General features: G+C 43.3%; 1 protein-coding gene across 5 annotated transcripts in view; it reads left to right on the forward strand.

Moving 5' to 3' along the window:
• The first annotated feature begins 676 nt into the window (after positions 1 to 676).
• The window catches only part of SOGA3 (SOGA family member 3), a 45,687-nt gene continuing 21,558 nt past the window's right edge, over positions 677 to 24,805 (forward strand). For 4 of the 5 annotated variants that reach the window (XM_042465666.1, XM_042465674.1, XM_042465693.1 and 1 more), the window contains exons 1-4: positions 3,658 to 3,698; positions 6,756 to 7,631; positions 9,767 to 9,991; positions 14,488 to 14,646. In XM_042465666.1, coding sequence (XP_042321600.1) covers positions 3,696 to 3,698; positions 6,756 to 7,631; positions 9,767 to 9,991; positions 14,488 to 14,646 — 1,263 coding nt within the window. In that variant the 5' untranslated portion in view covers positions 3,658 to 3,695. Of the gene's footprint in view, positions 746 to 3,657; positions 3,699 to 6,755; positions 7,632 to 9,766; positions 9,992 to 14,487; positions 14,647 to 24,805 lie in introns of those variants that run through there. The other variant, XM_042465684.1, reaches the window with a different exon arrangement.

Here is a 24,805-nt window from a genome sequence, read left to right on the forward strand (position 1 = left end):
AGCCTGAGTTCATTTTGCGCTTTATCTTTTCTGACTTTACCCCTACACGTGATAGCTATTTGTTTGAATTCCTCTTGGTGGTTTTCCCATTTTTCCATTGAGTGCAAAGTTGCCTAGGAATAGGGTTTGTGACTTTACTAGTTCACCAAATTTACTTAACTGTGGACTGACGCCTGATTGCGTTCGGAGTGTGTTCGAACTGCCAGGGATTGCGTGTGGTAACCTTTGTGCAATAACATGAATATGCATGATTGCGTTCAGGATGACACTGGATTATATTCCAAATTTCATTCGTGTGATATCCTCCTTTGTCTCTTCCTGGCTCCTTGCCCTCTGTCCCTTGGCCTTGTGGGCCCTGATAGGCAACTCCAAAGGAGAGGCCCGTTGCCATCCCGACGCTGCCTTGGGAGAAACAGCCATCGCACAAAACAACACACAAAGGCATCTGAGAAGTAGGCTGAAGTCTAGGGAAGCTCCTGCTGCCAACTTCTTCTTTCGTCATCAGTCTCCAAAGGGGCTCCAAGAGCTCTCTACAAAACACACACACACACAAGGCAGCGAGCATCTTCTAAAGGATCTGGTCCCTGGCCTCGATCCCAGTGGATCCAGGCGAATCCTTCCTCCTCCTCCTCTTGCTGGCCAAGGCTGGGCGTGGCGGCGCTGCGGGCTGGGAAGAGAGAGCGAGAGAGCGAGGCTCCGCTTGGCACCTCCTGGCACCGCCTTCCCAGCCGGACAGAGCAAGGAGGTAAGGGACGCCTGGCTTCCCCAAGGGAACGGGGGGGGGGGCAAAGGGGACTCCTTCCCTGGGGGGAGGTTAAGGCCCGTGGAAGAGGGCCCAGGGCGCTGCCACCCAGGCTGGCAAAAGCCCCAGGAGCCCTGCAAGGACTGGGAGAAAGGCGCTAGACTAGAGAGAGCCTCCGAACTCCAGGGTGAGCCTTATGTCCCCCCCCTCGCAGCTAGCTAGTGAAGGAGAGGGTTCTCTCCTCCACCATCCCTTCTTTCTTTCTTCCCTCCTCCCTATCTATTTTTCTCTTCCTTCCTCCCCCCTCCCTATCTTCCTTCTTTCTTTTTTCCTTTTTCTCTCTCCCAATCTCCCTCCTCCTCCTTTCTTTCTTTCTCTCTCTCCCTCCCTCCTTCTTCACCCTCCCCCAAGCTCCCTTCTTATCTTCCCTCTTTCTTTCTTTCTTTCTTCTTTCTTTCTCTTCTCTCCCTCCTTTTCTTTCTTTCTACTCTTTCTTTCCCTTTTTTTTCTCTCTCTCCCTCCCTCTCTATCTTTTCTTTCTTTGTTTCTCTCTCCCCTTCCTCCCTCCCTCCCTCCCTTTCTGTCTGTCTATCTATCTATCTATCTATCTATCTATCTATCTATCTTCTTTCCTTCTTCCTTCCTTTCTCCCTCCTCTTGAATGGCAGCTCCCCCCTCCTCCTTCTTCTTCAATGGGAAAATCCACATCCCTGGAGATCTCCATCGGCCTGGGGAAGAGAAGGAGGGGAGAGAGAGAGTGTGTGTGTGTGTCAGGAACTTCTGAAGTGTGTGTAAACTGGTGCTCAGCCGGCGCTGGTCGTGCAAATAGGGAACTCCAGGGGCTCCTTGGTTAGGGTCCCTTCCTTCTCGGTCAAAGGGGCGACTTCAGGAGTCAAAACTCGTTGATGAGAATGGCTTTGAGATCTGGTGGTGTAAGGCTGAAGTACTGAAAAGAACGTATCCTGCATCCACTCTGCAGAAATAATCCGGTTTGACACCGCTTTAACTGCCATGGCACAATGGTAGTTGTGGCACCTGAGCAGAGCTCTGCTCTGGTGCCACAACCAACTACCGTTCCCAGAATTCCATAGCACTGAGCCATGGCAGTTAAAGCAGTGTCAAAACAGATTATTGCTGCAGTGTGAATGCAGCCCTATCATGAACCAGAGTTTGAAAGAAGTTTATAAAGTCCCAAACATGTACATTTTACAATATTTTCTGGTAAATGTCCCCCACCCCTTGAAACTTCTTTTTATGAAACAAGCTTGGATGTCAAATTTAACATCGGTTTTTAAGCCTGCAAGTAAAAGCGAAGCTTTAGTAACTTTTAGTTCTGTGCTGGGAGGCATGCGTGTACTAATGCTGACAGATAGCTGGGAAGCCTTTTAGACTGCAGTCCCAGACAGACTTCCTTAGGAATTATTTGGAGGGAGTTGCTTTTTGAGAAATGTGCAGAACTAAGGAACTATTTTTCTTATCCATTGTGTCAATTTTCCAAATAAAAGTGGGGTTGTTAAACATTATTGTCTCTTGCTGAGGCACTGCCTTCCCAATGTGACGATGAATACGTTGCAGTTGCCTGTTTTGTTATATGTTTGTGGTTTTCAGTGGTTTATCTAAAACCAGATTTTTAGTCAACAAAGATTTTTATGAGAGAAAGGCTCTGCAACACTGGCACATGAAAATATAATGTCACCATCTAACACATTCTAGAGTTATTGTTAATCTATCACAAGTGAGTTTGTCTGTATAAGTTAATTACTGTGTACACAGACATATAACATATGCAGTGTATTATATATTAGATCAAATGATGTTGAGATTAATACAGTGTAGAGAAATTATGCATTTCTGAGTTTAGAATGACTTGGGATAATCGTTTTCCATATAGATGATCGCACACAAAGAGCCAATGTGGTCTAATTGGTCTAGCACTTTGGAGATTAGGGTTTGAATCCCTGCTCAACTGGGGAGACCCACTGGGGGTCCTTGGGCAAGTCACACTTTCTCAGCCTTTGGCAAACCTCCCCTGAGCAATTCTTTCTAAGAAACCCTGTGGTAAACATGCCTTATGATCATGCCTTGCTAATTAGCTTACTTGCTGTTCACTGCTATGATCTTTGGAATAGCGGTATATAAATAATTATTATTTATTATTATTATCCACATAAGTCCAAAACAATTTGAAAACACATATGTTCATCAACCATGTACTGATATATTATTTATTAATATATTATTTAAGAAAAATACACACTAGCAAACTATTGAAACTCAGCTCACGGACATTTAATAATCTATATATTCTCATTGTGTGAGAGCCATTGGCTATTCTGGACAAGGCTGATGAGAGCTTTAGTCCAGCAATATCTGGAAACGTATATGTTCCACACACAAGCTGACTCATGCATGGGATGAGTTTACACTTGGACTCTCATCCACCTTCTTCTATGCATCTGTTGCTGGAGCAGAATGGAATCAAAACTGAACATTTAGAAAATGCATTAGAAGTTGGGTGAAAATGCCTTTGGTCACACTCAATGTTGGATAGTGTTCTTGGATTGTTTAAAATGTTCCATCCTTGTTTTTATTATGTAGAAGAAAACGGTTTACAATAAATTAAGTGTAATATGGGTGATGTATTTATTTCATAGAATCATAGAGTTGGAAGAGACCACAAGGGCATCCTTCCATGCAGGAATTCACAATCAAAGCACCCCCCCAACAGATGGTCATCCAACCCCTATTTTAAAAACCTCCAAAGCAGGAGACTCCGCTACACTCTGAGGGAGTGTCTTCCACTGTCAAACAGCTCTTATGCTCAGAAAGTTCCTCCTAATGTTTAAGTGAAGTCTCTTTTCCTGTAGTTTACATCAATTGCAGAAAACATCTGTGGTGTGTGGAAAGACCAGGAAAGAGGACCCCTTCCTCCCCTGCTTTGGAGCTTGTATGTATGGTAAGAATAATCAGGTAGCTTATGGAAGAACAGAATATAGCCCTGGAGCCACATGTGGCCTCCAAGGTTGGTTTTGTGGCCATTAAACCATCCAGACTCTCCATATAGAACCTTTTCCAGTAGAATGATGTCACTTTAACTCTTGTGGCTGTATGGGATCTGTGGTTCAATACGGTACCTAGAATTCTGTTAAGGTACCTCTGATGAACTCTCATGAACTACACCCCCCTAGATACCCTGGTTTCTCAGTCCTTTTCTTCTCAGGGCACCTTGGGAGTTCATCCAAGCTCTCCAGCACAGAATTCTAAGCATTTCACCAAACTACAAAACCCAAGATTCCATAGGGTGAAAGAATAGCAGTTACACCAGTATGAAATTGTTATAATTGTGTAGTGTGGATGCTCCAATCCCCACAACCAACAATTCACCTTTTAAATTGGTTGTGGGCTGGTTACAAATCATTTAACCTTTTTTAACCCCCGCCCCCCAAAGGTGAATATGGACTTCCAGATGCTTCTGTGTTCTTACATTGGCAGTTCTTTTGGGCCCTAGGGAGTGCCAGAGGTGCAAAATAGGCCTTATCACAATTGTTCTCCTGGGGACAGAGCCTCCAATTGCAGCTTGTAGGTGCAGAGTGAAGGAGGAACAGGTGTAAAAAGTGTCTTGATGTGCACAACAGAGAGCTGGGTGGGATGAACATGGAAAGTCTCCATTCTAAGCAGTGGGGTGAATTTGGCCCTAGCTCACCCAGAGATCACTCGCTTGGGAGGGAGTGGGTTGAGAAGAAGGTGGCAAGATGTCCTAACCACAAAGGAGGACAAGCCACTGTAAAAGGTAGGGCATTACCAAATAAAAGCTAAAAACACTATTCTATAAATATCAGTATAAATTCTTGCTTCTTAGTCACATTCAAAATGGAGAACATTTTGGAATTCCTCCTGGACAGAAGGTTGAAACATAGGCCATGTCCCAGGAAAGGAGGACATCTGGTCACCCTGGTTGAGGAACCTTTTTGAGAGGAACTCCTTGGGGAAGTGGTTCACTTCAACTCGGGCTGTCAAGAAACTGTGTGTCTTGTGGGTCTTCAAGTAATTCCCAACTCTTACAGCGACCCTAAGGCAACCTAATGAAAGTGTTCTGGCAAGTTTCTTCAGCCATCCTCTTCAAGCTGAGAGAGTGTGACTTGCTCCAGGTCACCCAGAGGTTTTCATGGCTGAGCTGGAAACTGAACTCTGGTCTCCAGCATCCATTTCAACCTTCTGTTCAAGAGGAATTTCAAAATGTCCTCCATTTTGAGCAGGACTAAGTAGCATGAATTTACATTTATATGAGTGTCTTTGGCTTTTACTGTATTTGGTCATGTCCTACATTTTGCAATGCCTTGTCCTCATTTACAGTGAGGATATCTGATCACCCTGGGAATAATAGCATGTAATAATGTAGTGAGGTATGAATTGTGTGAAAAATTCCTTATCAGTATGCCAAGGGATCTTGTAGCCCCTTTGAGACTAACTGCAAAAGAAGCTGGGAGCATGAGCTTTCCTAGACTTCAGTCTATTCAGAGTGACCTGAGGTCCTCCTTTTCCAGAACATGTCCTACATGTCATCCCTCTTCTGTCCAGGAGGAATTCCAAAATGTCTTCCATTTGGAGCACGACTAAGAATCATGACTTTACATTTTATGTTAGTGTTTTGAGCTTCGATTTGGTCATGACCTCCATTTTTCTTGAAGGCCCTCCAAGAAAGCGTGAATTTACATTTACATGAGTGTTTTTAAGCTTTTATTTGGATATGACTTCCATTTTTCTTGAAGGCCCTCCATTTTGAGTCTACCTAAGAAGCATGAATTTATATTAATATATGAGTGTTTTTATCTTTGATTTGGGCCTCCTCTCCATCTCTCTTAAAGATGGAGGACATCTTGGTCATCCTGGTTGAGAAACCCTTCTGAGTACCCAGCTTGTTGGGGGCAATTGGCTTACAGACTGTAAACCACTTAGAGAGTGCTGAGTTAACTGTGGAGCAGTATAGAAGTCTGCATGTTGTTGCTATTGCTACTGAAGGCCCTGCATTTTGAGCCAGATTTCCATTTCTGTGTGTTTTGAGCTTTGATTTGGTCTCCCATTCTTCTTGGAGGCCCTCCATTCCGAGTCTAAAAAGCATGAATTTACATTTACATACATGTTTTTAGCTTTTCTTTGGATATGACCTTCATTTCTCTTGAAGGCCCTCCATTTGGAGCCTAAGAACCACGAATTTACATCAAGTATGAGTGGGATTTTTTAGATTTTATTTGGTCATGTCCTCCATGTTTCTTAAAGGCCCTCCATTCAAAAGCCTGGCTCGGAAGCATGAATTTATATTAATATATGAGTGCTTTTAGCTTTGATTTGGTCTTTACATTTCTGGTTTTTTGTTTTAGCTTTTATTTGGTCCTGTCCTCTTGAAGGCCCTCCATGCAGCATGAATTTATATTCATATGAGTTTATAGCTTTGCTTTGACCCTGCCCTCCATCCCTCTTCCAGGCCCTCCATTTGGAAGCCTGTCTAAAAAAAGCATGGCTTTCCATTTCTATGTATGTTTTGTGAGCTTTGCTTGGGTCACGCCCGCCACCATATTTCCTGAAGAAGTCTCCATTCTGAGCCTGGCTAAAAAAGAAGCATAGAAAGTGGCATTTCTAGTAATGCAATAATATATAAATTCAAAATAAATAATATATGTATAATAAATAAATAAAGTAATAGCAGGGGAGATTAGATAGATAGATAGATAGATAGATAGATAGATAGATAGATAGATAGCTTTGACTGGGTCCTTGTCCTCCCATTTGCCTTGGGAGCCTGATGCCTACACTCCTCTCTAGAGGGTTTTGAGCTTTCCTGTGCTCCATTCTGGAGGGCCCTCCATTTTGCCATTCTCTCTCTCTCTCTCTCTCTGAGTCCCACGTGGAGAGTTGCCTGGGAAGCCCCGCCCCTTTCGAACGTTCGGCGGCGCACATTTTGTCCTCGCGCCTTTGCCTTTGTGCTGCACGCGCCTCTTCTCTTCTCTTGCTGCAGCAGCAGGAGCCCTGCCTGGAGGACGATGACCAGCCAGACGGAGCTCTCCAGCCAGCCATGAGCCAGACGCCGAGCGGGGCCGCCCCTCGCTTGCTCCCGGAGGGCAGCACCGGCAGGACCAAGCCTCAGCCTTCTCAGACTCGAGCCTCTTCCCCGGCGAGGCCCAAGGAGCCTCAGCCTCCTCCTCTTGCTGCTGCTGCTCAGGCCAGGCAGCCCTCCCGCTCCAAAGCAACAAAGCAGACCCCCACGCAAGCCCCTAAAAACCCTCGAGCCAAAGGAGGAGCAGGAGGAGGCGGAGGCGAGAAGCCGCCCTCGTGGCCGCCGGGCGCTGTCCAGGGCGGGGATGGTGCTGAAGCGCAGCATTCGAACCCACCTCCCGGCCTGGAGAAGCCAGAAGCGCCGCCCAGAGACGAGGATCCCGCCCCTGAAGGAGAAAGAGAAGGAGGAGGAGGAGGAGGAGGCTCCAAGGGAGGGAACCGGGGGAAAGCAGCTGGGAGGCCCCCTTCCAAGGCAGCAGCAGCAGCAGCAGGATCAGAGGCTGGGTCCTCTCTGGGCGCCATCCCCAGCAAAGGTTTCTGGAAGGAGGGATGCCTCCAGAGTGAGCTCCTCCAGTTCCACCTCCGGAAGGGCTTGGCTGCAGCAGCGGCGGCCCAGATGCAAAGCCAAGGCCAAGGCAGCGATGGCGGAGAAGGAGCAAGGGACAGCAAGGCAGCGGTCCCCTCCAGCCCCTCCTCGGCAATGGGCCCCACTGCAGAGAACCCCGGGGAGGAGAAGGAGGAGAAGAGCAAGGCCCTGAGCCCAAGGCAGCAGCAGCAACAGCAGGAGGAGCTGCAGGAAGAGTTGGAGAAGCTCTGGGAGGAGAACGAGGCCCTCAAGGTGAGTCCAGGGGGAAGGGGGCACCCAGGATCCAGATCCCCAAATATGTGGGCACCATCCATTCTTCTTGGTCCTCTTTGAGGGCCTTCTGAGAAAACAGACCCTAAGACGTACATCTGTCCCTTGCACTGGTTTCAGGATGTGCAGGACTCCTAGGCCTTGGCAGGGATTGGACCCTGTGGCAACAGCACCAGAAGGGAGGGATGCTGTGGTTGTCTCTGTGTGTGTCGGTGTGTGTTGCTGTTGTTTTGCCATGGCGTCTTCTAGACAGATGTAATCCTATGATGTCAAGAGGGCCTCCCCTATATTGGGGTTGTCCAGAGAAACCTGACAAAGCAACTGGTCACAGCTGCCGGAAAGATATAGCACTATCAAAAACGCAGCAAATGAGAACCGCTTCATATGCCAGAATAGGGCATATGGCATTTCCTTGGCATTTCCTCAGCCTCCAACAAATGCATGATCTGTAGCATCTGAAAGAAAAAACATGTATTTAGGGATGGGAGAAGACTGGACAAAGGAGTGACCATTCATAACACAGAAGCCTGACAGTGGGCCTTTAATATCCCCTGGGGTTTGGTTCCAGGATTCCCCATGGATCCCAAAATCTGTGGATGCTCAAGTCCCATTAAATAGAGTGGTATAGTAAAATGGTGTCCTTCATATCAAATGGCAAAATCAAGGTTTGCTTTTGAATTTATCTATTTTAAAAAATATTCTCAAGTCGTTGGTGGTTGAATCCATGGATGCAAAAAACTGTGGAGATGGAGGGCTGGCTGCATTAGAGTCCCCCCCCCCCCAAGTACAGCTGGCCCTCCATATCCACAGAGTCTTTATCCACAAATTCAACGATCCACAGCTTGAACATATTTTTAAAAACATATTAACTCCAAAGAGCAAACCTCAATTTTGCCATTTTGTGAAAGAGACATCATTTTACTATGTAGTTTTATATAATGGGGCTTGAGGATTCACAGGTTTTGTATCCACAGATGATCCTGGAACCAACCTCCAGGGGATACTAAGGGCCCACTGTTGTACTTCTGTGTTGGGCATGGTTTGCCAAATGATCATTCCTTTGTCCAGTCTTCTCCCATCCTAAATAGATGCTTCCCTTTTGAGATGCTACAGGTCATGCATTCATTGGAGGTATTAAGAAACGCCAGGGCCTCCCTGCTCCAGCATATAAAACAGTTCTGTCTTGTTGCATGAACACATGTGTTTTTGATAGTCCTGTTCTAGACCATTAAAAGGGATGCTCAGAATTTGGAGGTGATGGGTTTCCAGCAACATAGTTCCCTGTAACTAGTTATGCAAGGAAGGGAAGCAACAAAAGTGTAACAATAGTCACATTTCAAAAGCATTGTAGCAGTGAAGTTATTTTATTGATGTGAAATAGTGTTTTCTAGGTACTTCCAAAAGTTTCTCTTCAAGGGCATTTTGAGAGATATTTTGACCATTTTATTGGCATTCTCTTAATAATCTTAAAATTCTTTTGTTTTTTAAAAAGTAAAAGAATGTAACAAGTACAAAACAAGAAATGCAGTGAGTTAAGCTGCATGGAGTAATGGCAGTGGGTTACTCCTTAAAAGTAACTTTCCAAATTTTTCATAGACACAATTGCTGTTTCCCCCCAGATCGTAACATTTTAATAATAATAGGATTTATTTATATGCTGCCCAATCACTGGGAATCCCTGTACAATATGTCTCACAGCAAGATAGTGTTCTATATCTATTTAAAAATACTACTGTACTTTGCAGTGGGTAGTAAAATAGTGAGGAGTTGCAGACCATAATTCATTTGACTATAACAACATGATGATGAAGGTGTGGGGAGGACTCCACTCCAACACACTGTTAAATCCTCATAAGAACCTTCTGTGTTGTAATGCATGTAAATAGTGGTGAAGCCGGGTAATTCCTTTTAGTGTCTATACAGTCTAACTGTAAGGTATCTCCTTGTTTCCCAGGATGCTTGTTGGTATGCACGTTAGCATGTGAGAGAGATTAGGTGGGATGGTTGCTGTTTAAGGTTGCTGATGTGTCTGCTATGTGTTCCACTTTCCTTTTCTAAAATTTATTTGAAAATGTTGATCTGGTGCATTTCTGCTCCTCCTTCTCGCTGGATGCCAGAATGAGATAGATGAGCTAAGGACAGAGATGGATGAGATGAGAGACAGCTTCTTTGAAGAAGATGCCTGCCAGCTACAGGAAATGCGCCATGAATTGGAGAGGGCCAACAAAAACTGCAGGATCCTTCAGTATCGTCTTCGCAAAGCAGAGCGCAAGAGGCTTCGTTATGCAGAGACGGGGGAAATTGACGGAGAGCTTCTGCGTAGCCTGGAGCAGGACCTCAAGGTACTATAGGGTCAGAGTTTGCAAATAGGTGGGAAACTAGGACAGCACTGTGCATCTTGATTTCTCAAAGGAAAGTAGAAATGGCTTGACATGATTTATCTCATAGCTTAGGAAGCAGGATTGTAATGACTTAGGCTGCATTTGCACTGCGGAAATAATTCAGTTTGACATAGCTTTAAGTCAGGGGTAGGCAACCTACGGCCTGCTGGCCGGATGCGGCCCGGCAAGGCCTTGAGACCGGCCCCAGCCAGGTCCTGCCGGCGATTGCTACCAGAGCCTTTGGCCCCTCGCGTGAGGGCGTGGGGCCTTTGGCCTATCAGGAGGAGGCGGGCAAGGGGGGGTAAGGGGGCAATTGTCTATAGAAGCCTCAGAAACATGCATTTATATTAACATTTTTTAAAAAATCAGCAAATTTTTTCGCATGTCCTCCATATTTTTAAAAAAAGTGTCCTCCATTTGAAAATTTTGTCCTACATTTGACCCAGTTTATTTATTTATTTAATTTTTTTAAAAAAATTATTTACTTATTTATTTTTTGGCTTCGGCCCCCCAGTTGTCTGAGGGACAGCAACCCGGCCCCCGGCTCAAAAAGGTTGCCTCCCCCTGCTTTAAGTGCTATGGTTAAGTACTATGGAATTCTGGGATTTGTAGTTTTGTGAAATAGTTAGCATTCTCTGTGAGAGAGCTCTGGTTAACAACAAATTCCACATCCAGGATTCCATAGGATGGAGCGTTGACAGTTAATGTGGTGTCAAACTGCATTAGTTCTGCTGTTCAGATTAAGCTTTAGATAGCCTGACCCTCAACACTCATTTTTAGATAGTTCTTATGCAATTGTGTAGCCTGGGGCAAGGAACTGTAGACCTATGAGGTGTTTTAGGTTCCATCTTCCAGATTCCTCCACCAACACATAGGAACTATGGGAGTTGTAGTTCAGAACTTCAGGAGGACCAAAGTTTTTTCACCCCTCATTTAGCACTTCCAAATCACTGGGCATCAAATTCACTGGTACTTTAAAATCTTTTGTTTTGACAGTTTTTTTTCATTGTGCCCTGCATAAAACTATTAAAAAAAAAACTATTAAAGATTTTATAACAGCCCTTTATCTAAATAAATAAATAAATAAATAAAACTTTAATTTCTATCCCGCTTTTTGTTACCACTATCAAAGTGGCGTACAGCCTTTAAAAAATACAATATATATAAATCCTCCCCCTTAAAAAGGATTAAACAGTTCTAACCATTAACATTACGAACAATAAAATTAAAAAAAAATAATACGATAATAAAATAATGGTGGGCAGAGTCTTTGCTTATATATGTCTGTGGGGGGAGCGTTACATGGCCGGGTTCTATTCCAGGAAGGCCTGCCAGAAGAGATCCGTCTTGACAGCTTTCTTGAAGCTCTCTAGGTTGGCAATTTGACGGATCTCATCTGGCAGGCCATTCCATAAAGTGGGAGCGATTGTGGAAAAAGTCCTCTGGGAGGTTGCCGTCAATCTGGTCTTTGTAGACTGTAACAAATTCCTCCCAGAGGATCTGAAGGTACGGGGCGGATTGTACGGAAGGAGGCGATCCCTTAAGTAGGTTGGGCCCAGGCCTTATCTAGAAGATAAGAAGGCTATGTCTATTGGCTGGCCTTTGTTGTCCATCTCCCAGTCTTTCCCAGTTGAGAGATGTGAAAAAGTAAAGCTACACCAGCATAGTGCAGTGATCTGAGCATTGGATTATGACCCTGGTAACCAGGATTTGATTTCCTTAGTGATGTGAACCCACTGGGTGACCATGGGTGAGTCATACATTTTCAGCCCCAGAAAATCCTGTGATAGGTTTACCTTAGGGTCACCTTGGATAACACCTTTACACATGAGAGTAAAACCTGACACCAGTTCACTGCCCACTGACAGACACCAGCACCTACTGTTTGCTTGTGTCTGAATGTGTGTTATGAAAGATACTGCAAGGTTGGTATCATGTGGTTAAAAATTTTTTCACGCTTATCAGCAGTTGATAGATAATTACATTTCCTGTAAGACCCAGTGAGTCACTCACATTTGCTCTTTTCTGGTAAATAATAGGTTTCTAGCTTGCTTCTTGGCAATGCTTTTTTACCTTTGAGTTGTGGTAACTCCAGCCTAACTTTTTATGTATACATTATTAAACGTGGAGCTTAATTCTGAAAAACTCTGAATCTGATGCTGCTGCAAATAGAGTAAGCTTGTTGGACAATGCTAATAAAAGGCTTCCTAGATGCAAATATGATGTATAATTGGATTTATAGGTCTCCAATTTTAGAACAGAGCCTGTTTTAATTTTTAAAAAATGGTTATACCACAGCTACATGAACTTAGTTTACCATTAGCAAGATACTTAACACTTCTGTTTGTGTGTCCTTTTCAAAACTTATGTAAATTTATCCCAACCAATAAAAATGAGGAGCTATAATTGATTTGCTGAAGTATTTACAGCTAATGCCTTGGTTGGAAATACCATTGACTATTTTTGCAGGCGACAGGCCCCAGGAACAATGATTCAGAAGCATCTTCCCCTGGAAGTGAGGGTGGGATAGGCAAAGCCTCCTTCCAGAGCAGCAGATGTGGCAAAGCCCACTTGCCAGATAGGGACTGGCTTCACCTCCACTCACTTTACTCTTTCTTGGGTAGAGGTCATTGCTTTTGACTCACCTCTCCTCTGCTCATTTTGCTTCCATTTCCCTTCCCAGGCAGCAGAACTAGCTTCACACCTTTTACTATGGGGCAGATATGTACTAGAATGAGCAAAATGTTTACAGGCATCTGTCATTTCAATTGTTAAATGTCTGATAGTAGAGTGACTTTGTCTTGTATCCCCTGTTGGAGACATGGAAAAATTGGCTGAGATCATGTATGGTACAGCATAATACAGTCGGCCCTTCTTATACACTGATTTTTTTATACACAGATTCAAGCATCCATGGTTTGAAAATGTTCAAAAAAAAGTATAAATTTCAAATATCAAACCTTGATTTTCCATTTTTTATAAGGGACACCATTTTGCTATGTCATTATATTTAATGGGACTTGAGCATCCATGGATTTTGTTATCCACATGGGATCTTGGAACCAAACCCCAGGGTTTATTTGGTCCACTGTATCATATTTTTACATATGGTACCATACTCCAAGCATCCATTCAACACCCCCTTTACTCACTGTTGAACTACTACATTCTCTCTACACACCTGTTCCATAGCTGGTGGAGAGTAGTATTTGTGGGAGGAAATCAAAGGTGTATCTGGCTAGGTTCCTGTAGCCAGTTGCAGCATCATTATCTTCATCTGCTGAGATATGCTGAGGTCCCCTGGAGATGGCTGATGGAGGGCAGTGGATGCAGTGGCTAAACAGTAAGTTGGGAACACTTTGGCTGTAACAAAAGTTGGAAGAGAATAACAACCACCATCAAAAAAGACATACACAGGTGTAAGTGGGATGCTACTAACAGGATGTCAGTTGTTGTGAGGAAATGTGAATGACCAGGGCCAGCAGCACTGCATTCTAGCTATCAGTTTCTTGCTTCTGCTGCTAGCACATATATAACACACATTAAGAAAAGTAAAAGTAAGTTGCAACAACAGGATGGTGAGCACTCCAAAGATCTGGAACATCGAAAAATTTATGTTAGTGCCACCCACTCTCACCTGAAAGTCATTTGGTTGGAATTTTATCTTGCCAGGAAATTGGCTTTTGAATTTTAAAAAAACCCATATACAAGCTTTTTCAGTAATACAATTGCTGTATATCCCTGTGACTCCCCTGCTGAAACAGCACCACTAACTACTGGTTCATTTTCAGGCAGAATGCAAAGTGCTGGTTTTGACCTTTAAAATGCCCTATATGGCTTGGGTCCAGAATATCTGAAAGACTGTGGGGCTATACAGACCACCTCTTTGGGGCAGCATGCAGCTGCACCAGATCAGTGCCATGGCAAACTCATGCTGCAGCATCGATCCAGCCTCCATAGAGCACAAAAAGAAGCCAGAAAAACTGGCTCATTTTTGTGCTCTCGAAGGAGCACCATAGCCGCCACTGTGTGCCATTTGGACGCAGCGCCAGTGGTGTGCTATCATGGCGCATGCTGCATGGACTAGCATGCACCAAAATGGTACCCTGGCGGTGGGGTCATGGCATCCAGTGTGCAGATGCTGCACAGTGGCTCCACTCACAGGCCGGCGCTTTTCACCAGTCTGTACAGGGCCGGCGTTTCCTTATACATGCTAGTGCAAGCTTTAAGATCTGTGAGAGTTTCTCTTTATTCCACCACCTTCACAGGCACGTTTGGTGAGTACTTGGGAGAGAGCCTTCACTGTAGTTGTGTCCAGGCTATGGAACACCATTTTGCTCTAACTAGGCAATAGTTGAGAATGCAGGGCTAGATAGAGAATGGTTTGACTCAGTATAAAGCAGCTAACTGTGTTCCTGTATTGTTTTTCTAAACATTCAAAATATTGTTCCATTTAGGTGGCAAAGGATGTTTCAGTGAGACTTCACAATGAGTTGGAAAATGTGGAAGAAAAACGTACTACCACAGAAGATGAAAATGACAAGTTACGACAACAACTGATAGAAGCAGAGATCGCTAAGCAGGCTCTGCAGAATGAACTTGAGAAGTTGAAAGAGGTTAGTGTTCACTTTAGGGGAACTGGGGGATATTGTCAGGTTTCCTTTTTCCAACCTGTCAGTATTGTAGTAAGAATGCCAGTATTGTAGGAGGAACTAGTGTGCTTCATGATAGAAGATGCCAGTTGTAGAAGATGCCAGAACTCTTAACTAAGCCATGAAGATTCTAAAATGAACCAAATAGTTCAGTTACTGGAAAGAAGAACATAATTTTGATAAACTGTAAGTATTTCTAAGAAGACAATGATGGAAACATGAAGGACTATGTTTTTGCATATTGTGTTTGTTTTATTGAATGGAATGCAAACTAGCAATCAGATCTTTGCTTTTTCTTTCATTCTATAAATTCATGAAATTCATGAAATCCCTAACCGTCTGGTTAGGGCATAACAATATATAGAGGACTTTAATATGTATCTCCCCCCAGTTATTCCTTTAGTTATGTTGTCCCTAGCTTTTGCTCAAACAAGTCTGACACAGGATTTATATGCTATAGCATATGCTTCCTCTGCTGTCATATTTGTTGTAGTCACCATCTATGTTTCATGGTTTTTAAGACAGTGGAAACTACTGTTGACCCTCCCTTTTTGCGGGGGATCCATTCTGTTCCCCCCTCTCCAAAATGGAGACTCACAGATATTCAAGCCCCTTAGGCTAGAATGAGGCGCGTGTCCATGAGCACGTGCAAGGCGCATGCCACAGGGCGTGCCACATTGAGAATAATGGAGGTTGCCCTTCCGTGAGTAATCAAGAGCAACAATCTCAAGTTCGTGAGAAAGGGGGGGTGACTGTAGTAACATTTTTCTAACTTTAACAAAGTAACTACTCAATACATGTATGTTTTTTTAAAGAATAAAACCCAAAGGCTCATCCATATTATGAACTGATAATATGCATCAGACTCTGCATGCTTCTAGAAGCCTACCAAAAGTATAGCATTCAATGTTGGGATATAGAGTGCCAAGGAAAATGTACAATGTGACTTTTAATAGTAACCAGGCATTAAAGGGTTACTGTGAGCCATAATGATTAGGCATTTAAACAGGAGGTGGCATCAAAAAGATAGTCAAGAAGTGCTGTAAAGTACTGTAGGATGCTGCCAGTCTGAAAAGCCACTCAGGAGGGTGGCGTGGCTGGATCCTTGTGGCACCAGGGGAGAGGCAAGGCAGTAGCTTCACGGAGCCTTTGCTAGAGTAGTGACAAGCATCTGACCTCAGAGAGGGTTGTTACTAGTGTGGATGGTGGGTGGTGTCACAATGTATATATTGTTGTACACAGTGAATCTTCTTCTAAGAATAAAAGCCTCCTCTGAGAGAAGTTTACAGTGGAGTTTATCGCACTGGCCCTAAAACTAGGCTTGCCCTATCCCGCTGGGGGCGGGACTTTCCCGGTTTGGGGGGGTCTGCACAGTCCCGCCCCGTTTGGCCCACCCCCGGGACGCCCCCCCAGCAAGGCCCTGGAGGCAGCTCCGCGATTGCGGAGTCCTCCAGGCTTCTCTGGGGCTTGGGAGACGCTGTCTCCCAGGCCCAGCCAGGCCTTGGGCAAAAACGGAGCCCAGTCGGGGGGGAAAAGCCTCCCTGGGGAGAATTCCTTCTCCGACTGGGCTCCGTCCTTGGTGAGAACGGGCCCAGGCGGAGAAGGAATCTCCCCTCAGTGAGGCTTTTTCAAATGTTCCAAAAAGTCCTACCTTAGAAATTTTTGTCCTACATTTGTCCGGTTTGGAGGTCCTGACTAATGGCAACCCTACCTAAAACGGGCCCAGTGCATTCTAAAACGGGCACGTGCGTGGTGTGCGTGGAATGGGATGGGGCCAAGAACCCCATTTTACTGCACCGTGGAATGCCGCCTTTGCCGCCGGGCGTTCCAATTGCGTCCCCGTTCCCTCTCCGAGGGCGCCATTTCTGAAAATGCTTTTTGCAATAAACTCCAGTGTCTCTTTGCTCATTGAGAAAGGGAGAGGTGTTTCTCCAGCTCACAAGCTGCGACTACAGTGATGAAGGTGGAAAATCTGGTGCCAAACGTTGACGTCTTGCCTCACGCACTGCGCAACATCAAAGCGTTTTAACATTCAGAATATTAATTTACAGAATTTCAGCTTCATTCATCAATTCATTGAGGAGTCACATTGTTTTATTTTGATCATTCACTGGTGGGCAGGTGCTGAGTAAATTTGGCTTAGTGTCATCTATTTGTTTTTGTTCCCTTGTATAGAGCTGGTCATTAGTCAACATATTTGCCTACCCTTCTTTTTGTGGCAGTACAAATGTTTGCTTAATGGGAATAAATTAGTTTGGTCACAGCATACTCTGAAAATTAAGATTGTGCTTGAAAAAAAGGGCGAAAGAGTGGTACTCTCAACAGGGTGGGTTTTCCCCCTGTGGGGAAAATATTGTCATACTTTGCATACTATTCAGATGTTGGTCATCCAACAAAATATGACAAAATCCAAAATCCACAAAAGAACAGTATATTTATTTCTTACTGAAATGCACAAAATAGCTCAATATAATTATAATAATATAATAAATAAATTTTATTTATATACGCCTGTGGCAACCAATCCGGGCGGTTTACAACATTAAAATAACATACAGCATAAAAACCATATTTTCCTCCCTTAAAAAGTATTAAACAACATATCTAATTTAAAACCACAATAACTAGTTAAAATAACAATAAATTAAACAAAAATACCACCCCTAAACCACTGCAACTTCAATTCTAAAGAAAAGCTTTCAAAGCTCCACTGGATTCTTCATCATGCAAATTATATTTTAAAAAACCATACAGGTGAGGAAAGGTGGTGTAGTAGAGTCATAGGGCCATAGCTGCATGCTTGAGCAGGATAATTTCAGACATAACATGTACAAAAGTAATTCCTCCGAATATGGGAAGACCAAGGGATGGATGAAGCACAATGGGGTTTATCACTCACAATGTGCATTTTACTATTCATTTTCATAGGAGGTCATTATATAAGGATAATATGGAAATCTGAAGCTTCTTATTTGAAATGCTCACACAAATACTTCCTCCTGTTTATGGAAAAGACAGATCATTATCAGGTGTAACCATGGCCTGTTACAGACAGTCAAAATAAAGCTGCTTCGAGTCACAGTGGAGGTATGGTGTTTCAATGATGCATGTCGTCCTCAGAGTCCAGAAGCCGCACCAAAGCCACGCTCCCGTCCTTAGGGCTGGAGTGTGGCTTTGGTGCGACTTCTGGACTCTTAGGACACATGCATCATTGAAAACCACCTACCTCCACTGTGACTCGAAGCAGCTTTATTTTGGGCTGTACAGGCCCCATGTTGGCCATGCAGCAAATATACAAAATCCAATATCTACAAAACAGTATACCCTTCCGGAGCAACTAAAATGTACAAAATACATTGTGCAAGTTTTTGACTCCACTGGATTCTTCATCAGGCAAAAGTTGTTTAAAAAATACAAGACAAGAAAAAAATGGTAGAGTCACAGGCCTACATTTCATAATACAGATTGTTTCTGTTATAGTTCACTTGTTCTGGAAGGATTTCAATGCAGGCAAATCCCCTTCTTGGCCACGTGGGGACCAGGGACAAAGGGCAATAAAAGACAGGCAATAAAATTTCAATTCTATTAGCAGCAGAAAAGTAACTTCCCTTGAGACCCAGTTGTCCTGTGTGAAACTAACTGGTTCTTAGGCAGTGAACATTGAATTTCTCAAGAAGTCTATATTGTTACATCTGGAAAAAAAAAAAACCTTAAGTGCTGTATAGATAAAACCTGACAGTTGTAGTCCAATTGAAGAGTTTTACCTTTGCTTAACTTGAAGAATTAAGTCTCAGTCCATTAGATTCCCCCTTCTTAAAGTAACATATGTATTGTGTAATACATTTGAGTTCTGTAAATTTGAAGATCTTATACAGTTGGCCTCTGTATCCACGGATTCTTTTATCCACAGATTCAACTATCCATGCTTGAATACACACACACACACACACACTCCAAAAGCAAACCTTGATTTTGCCATTTTATATAAGGGACACCATTTTACTATGATATTGTATTTAATGGGACTTGAGTATCCATGGATTTTAGTATCCGCAGGGAGTCCTGGAACCAAAAAGGGCCCCCTGTATATTGAAAGGCAAGTAGAAATACTACTAGCAAAAATAATAATGCAGTGCAAAAGAGAGGCAATGCACATAGTTAGCGCATTAATAAACACTGCAGCTCAGTGGCAGAGCACATGCTTAGTGAGCAGAATTTTTATCTCTAGAATATGGTAGCTGAGAAACACCTATCACTGAAAGTCCTCAAGAACTTATACCAATCACTGCACACACTGTTGAGTTAAAGGGAATAAGGGTCTGATTTGGTAAGAGGCAGCTTTGTATATTATTATATTTTATGGCATTTCAGGATCCACTTTCACTGATGGGGGCCAGCATCGCCTCACAGTCAATGGTTGTTTAGGCTCCCAAACAAATTCTATCCAAATTATTCCTTGGTTGGCAATCAGACTGAAACTCCATTGATGCATACGTAGGAAGCCCTTGGACTGGGATGCACCCACACAAGGCAAGACCAATGGAAGATGGGCTCCTAAGGGTTATATATTATAGAAGCAAACAAACAAAATCTGTACAAGCAGGTTAGCAACAGAGGAAAATTAACTCCATTACCATGTTTTTCCAGCCTCAGACTGCAAAGAGTATCCAACAAGTTCATTAATATAAATTAACTCTTACATGCCACTGGATAGCTGTTAACATTTGGCTATGATGCTAACAAGGACGTCAAAACCCATCTGTCTGGCAGAGCTCCAGCTCACTATGCTAGTTATAAGTCTATAGAAAACCCAGGTGATAATAAAGGGGGCTGGAATGCATATTTGAAAGTTGATTATAATGCTGCCTTGATTGTGCTGTTATGTCTCAGTCACATTGACCTAAAATACAATTGCTGGTCCCAATTATGAGTGGATTCACATTCAGAAACTGATTCATTAGGGCTAGCCTAGCTTGGGCTAGCAACTGGGTTTGGGCCATTGTGCTTCATTGCTCCTCTTCCCTTCCCCCTCCTCCAGTAGCCATAAAGGGAATGTTTGAGATGGGCCTTAGGAGCTTATCGCTTGGCCTCTTAAATCAGGCTGCAGCCAGGATGCAGGATGGAGTTGGGGATTATTGCACACTAAATCACCTCTGAATTGCCAGCCGCTGTCTGTCTGGTTTCAAGCCACACTACACCAGTGCTTTCCACCTTCTAAAAAGTGCTGGCGGAGTGCAGCTTGGACCCGGACTGATAGCGGTCAGTGATTCAGCAGTGATTTAGAGTGTGATAATCCCTGCCTCCATCCTGCATCCCAGCTGCAACCTGGGAGGCTGGAGCCAATTTAAAATACCAAGCGATAAGCCCCTCAGTCTTTAATTCTATGTGATTACAGAAGCATCTTTTCTCTCTTTTAATTATGCAAAGGGATCTTGCAGCACCTTTGAGACTAACTGTGTGAAAGACGTTGTAACATAAGCTTTTGTAGACTAGGTGTATTTCCTCTGATGCTCCTCTTTATCGTGTTAACATCATTAATGCTACTAATTAACTATCTTTTTTTTCTGGTGCTCTTTCTGTGACATTAAAGTAGCTGCCATTTTGAATATCTATACTTCTTGTTTGTCTCCCAACTTTTCCCTTTTCCATTTGTTGTTAGGATGAGAGGGGAGTGGTAATCTTATTAAAATATTGGTTTTGGACATATCAATTGTTTCAGTTTATTTCTTACCTTTTAAAAAGTTCTCTCTGGAATTCTGTCAGCTTTTTAATAGAACAGATATAAATTATGTTGTTTTAAAAAATATTCATTTGCAAGAGCTTCCCCTAACCTGATGCCTTCCAGATGTTTTTGACTACAATTTCCATTATGGCTGCCATTGGCCATGCAGTCTGCATTAGAAGGGAGTTATAATTCAAACCATCTGAATGGCATCTAGTTGGTGAAGCTGACTGAGAACAGTTCTTGATTACCCTTCTATTCATTGCATGCTTGACACAATATTTAAATAACAACAATAAAATATATAAACATAAATCTAGGACCATTTTTATACTATTAGGAATTACTACAGATTTTTGCTGTGGCAGAGGAGAAAGAAAAATGCTTCCTCTGCATTTGTAGCACTAATCAAACATATTTAATTTATATATTTGCTTCATTTATAGGTTGCCTTTCTCCATAAGTAGGACCCAACTTCTGGAAACAGCAAATTAAAAAGTTACAATGTTTACAAGAAAATTTTTAAAACAATTAAAAATCCTCATATTAAATACTATAAAAAACACTTTCAAAAGCCATGCAAAAGTTAAAAATAAACAGAACACACAAATAAATAAAAACCTTCCCTGCTTAGCCATTAAACGCTTGTTTAAACAAAAATGTCTGTGCCTGCCAGTGAAAGGAAAGCATGGAGACCAGCCTAGCCTCCTATGAAAAGGCATTACAGAGGGTGGGAGCAGCCAGTGAGAAGGCTTTCTCTCATGTCCTCACCAAGTAAAGCCCGATCCAGATGGGCCTTTCTGGCGCCCCCATCATGTGCTAGGGATTGGCTGAGGGCACACCGCCCATACTGACCTCACTCCTAGCATGTGACGAGGGTGTCAAAATGGTGGTGCCCATACACATGGGCGCCGCCATTTTGACGCAATGGACACTTAGCGTCCGTACATCATGCCCCCATAACGAGGTCATGAGTGCACCATTGGCACACTGCGACGTCCTTATGGGGCCGCAGAAAGGACCCATTTTTTGCGGATTCTTTTTGCTGCGCGAGGGAGCCGCGTGGTTTGCCCGCTGCAGCTCCCTCATGCAGCAAAATAAGGTGTGGGCAGACCGTCCTTTTTGGGCGGTCTGTATGGCGCCTAAGCCTATGATGTTCATAGGACTGAGAGAAAGCCTTCCTCTGAAGATCTTAGCATTCTTGCAGGTTTGTATGGGAAAATACAGTACTCGGAGGGAGAGAAGAACCACTGGACCTCATCCCCTTTCCCTGCATCATTCCCTTCTCCTTTTGTTTCGTGTCTTTTAGATTGTAAGCCTGAGGGCAGGGAAATGTCTGATTAAAAATATTATTGTAAGCTGCCCTGAGAGCCATTAGGGCTGAAGGGCGGGATATAAATACCTAAATAAATAAATAAATAAAGGCGGTTTACAGACCGCCAAATAGTACGTCATCAATACGTACTAGGGTTAGGAAGGGGCGGTGCTTCCGCACCCCCCTAACCCTAGTACGTATTGAATACGTACAAGATGGTGGCGCCCTGTTCATACGGGCGCCACCATCTTTACGTATCGGACGCTGAGCGTCCGTACGCGTCGCGGGTGTTGTGACGTAGTGAGTGCGCCCCTGGCGCCTCGCTACGTCACAAACGCGACTTAAAAAGAAGCTCCATTTTGGAGCTTCTTTTTCGGTCCGAGCGGGAGTCGGGCCATGTGAAGGCTCCGGCTCCCCCGCGGACCTACTGGCGGCGGCGGTCTGTACCCCGCCAAAGTCTTTCAGATAGTCTGGACCTAAGCTATTTAGGGTTTTATAAGTCATGATGAGTCCTTCGAATTGTGTCCAGAAATGAAATGGAGGCTTGGTAGTATAATTATTTGTTTCATTTTATCCTATTGTTCATCCAGTAAAGTATATGATTCTTGCAATATAAGTTGAAAGATAGTGACTGGTCTAAAGTTACCCAGTGAGCTTCACAACCAGTGGAGATTTGAACACAAATTTCTCCAGACCTGGTTCAGTATTCTAGCTACTATTTTACACTAGAACTGATCATTCTGATTCTATACATATTACTTAGAAATAAATGAAATTATTATCCTTTCAAAAATCCAGAGTAATAGAGGAAACCTCTGGGTAGCAACGTAGTATGTTTTCATCTTCCTTTGTGATTGGGAGTAGTAAAAGGACAAGATGAGGCCATACTACCATAACCAATGGGTTTTTCAAGCAATATCCAGACATGGCTTATTTCATGCAGGATTAAATGTAACATACAGATGCATTCAGGAATATGTCTATAATTGGTAATATTTCCTCCCCTTTATTAGTGGTTTCTCTGTTGTTTACGTTTGTACAGCTAACAGTAATTAAGACAGGAGTTGGAGGTTGTTCTCATTTCAGTGGAATGAGTGAGGCATGGGATCACAACAGTGGAATCAGTGTTCAGAAAGACTTCCGCAGCAACTGTCAGTATATTCCAGACTTGAATGGAGATGAGATCACTCAGCAGTATATTGAATTCCTTGCATGAGCGGGGATATGCAAATGTCCATAAGGGATTGTTGTTGTTTTAAGAGAAAGCAATACTGAGAGAGGGAATTTGGAACAGAACCTGGGGTCAGTACTGGGGATGGGGAGGGACTTGAACACTTGCTCCAGTTTTTATACCTAGACAAGAAAAGAGTTTCTTCTCTTTCAGTACTTGCAATTGTAAGAAAGAGAACACCCCCTCCTACTAAGTGCAAGGGATGGGCATTGCTACTCTTCTCTGAGATTTGGATGAAGCTTAGTTTAGTGAACAACTGGGGACAATTGGGTTGCAATTAAGGAGCTTGCAAAGAAGATTAAAATGAATAAGTAAATAGCATTCTTCTCAGTTTCACCAGTGATTGTTAGTCCAGCTAAAATCTCAAGGCTTGCTTTCTGTGTGTACATGCCTTGTTTGTGCAACTGGTTAGGTAGATTTGCTGTACATTGCCTTGAGCCTGGCCAAGGGCCATATGGGCACAAAACAATGCATGCACTGTGGGGGTTAGTTTTCCGATTATTATCATTTGTGTGTTTTCATGTCCAATAGAGGTGCAAGTAACCAGGAAAGGAGTGTCATTTTTATGGAAACTTTGTATTTCAGATTAAGTTTAGAAATTTTTGAGATATTCTTGATATAAAAGTGCACTTGGTCTGGAGCACATCCAACTCCATAAATAAAGATGTATCCCACCCCAAATAAAGACCAGTCTGGTGCAGTGTAGACTGATTGTCTAGTAGATTTCAACCTTCAGTTTTCATTAGACTTCCTTTTAAGGTTGTTAGGTCCAACATAGGATGGGGTTCTTTTAGCTTTTATTGTTAACAAATCTTGGATCGAGAAGAGGTATCAGAAAGTTCCATTATGGCATAACTCCTCCCCCTCGCTCCCAAAACACACATTTCAACTACTCCCCCCGCACCTAAGATAGCCAGTAGACAACAGAGGGACCATGGAGAAGGCAAGGTTATCCCTGTGCATCCAGCTGCAGGAACAGAGCTAGACACTTCTTTGTGCTTTCCATTGGCCAATACATAGCTGGAATGTTTTAGCAGCAGCTAAAGTGTGAATTTTGTGGCATGAAGGAGGAGACATGCTGTAGTCCAACCTTACAGAATCTCATCTCTTCCTTATCCAGAATCTGTCAACTATTAAAGCTACAGAATCTCCTGTCTTCCTGATCCAGGATCTATAAATAATCCTGTCTGTAGTTAACATAACACTCTTACTTTCTTTTCTAACATTAGGATTATTCATTTCATCAAGATCCCAGAATGGAAACATTTGTCAATTTTCACTAGTTTGCCATTTTGGTATCACCTCCCTCAACCTGGTACCTTCCAAATTTTGGGGGCTGGAATGTGCCAGCTGGTTTCATGTATGTGCTAAGACAGTGATAGAGGGAAGGAGAGAAACCAGTCATGCCATTGTTGGACGTTGTAGATTTCAGATTTCCTCGATCTATGCAAAGCCTGTTAACAAATCTGGTAGAACCCTCCAAACTTTGTCCTTTGAAAAATGTTTAAGAATGATTCATATCATACTAAGTTGTTCCAAATGTAAGCAACCTGAGAAGCTCCAGGGACTATGGAAGCAATACTAGCCAATGAAGTGAATGCAGAACTACAGCTGCTTCTTCTCCAGTAGCAATTTGCAAGAGTACAAGGGGCACATTTTCATCTGCCCACTTGCATGAGTCACCTTCCAGAGGTCATGGCTGCATCTGTGATTGTGTGGGGTCAGATATTTCTTCCTGGATGTAGCTGCACCCTTATTGTTCAGATACCTCCCAATGGGGATGTTCACTACAATTTAAAGCAGCCCTTAAATTCTGGGAGTCTCCCTCTCCCCATATATTTCATTGAATTGCTAT

This window comes from Sceloporus undulatus, chromosome 1, assembly GCF_019175285.1.
Source record: "Sceloporus undulatus isolate JIND9_A2432 ecotype Alabama chromosome 1, SceUnd_v1.1, whole genome shotgun sequence".
NCBI classification, from domain to species: domain Eukaryota; kingdom Metazoa; phylum Chordata; class Lepidosauria; order Squamata; family Phrynosomatidae; genus Sceloporus; species Sceloporus undulatus.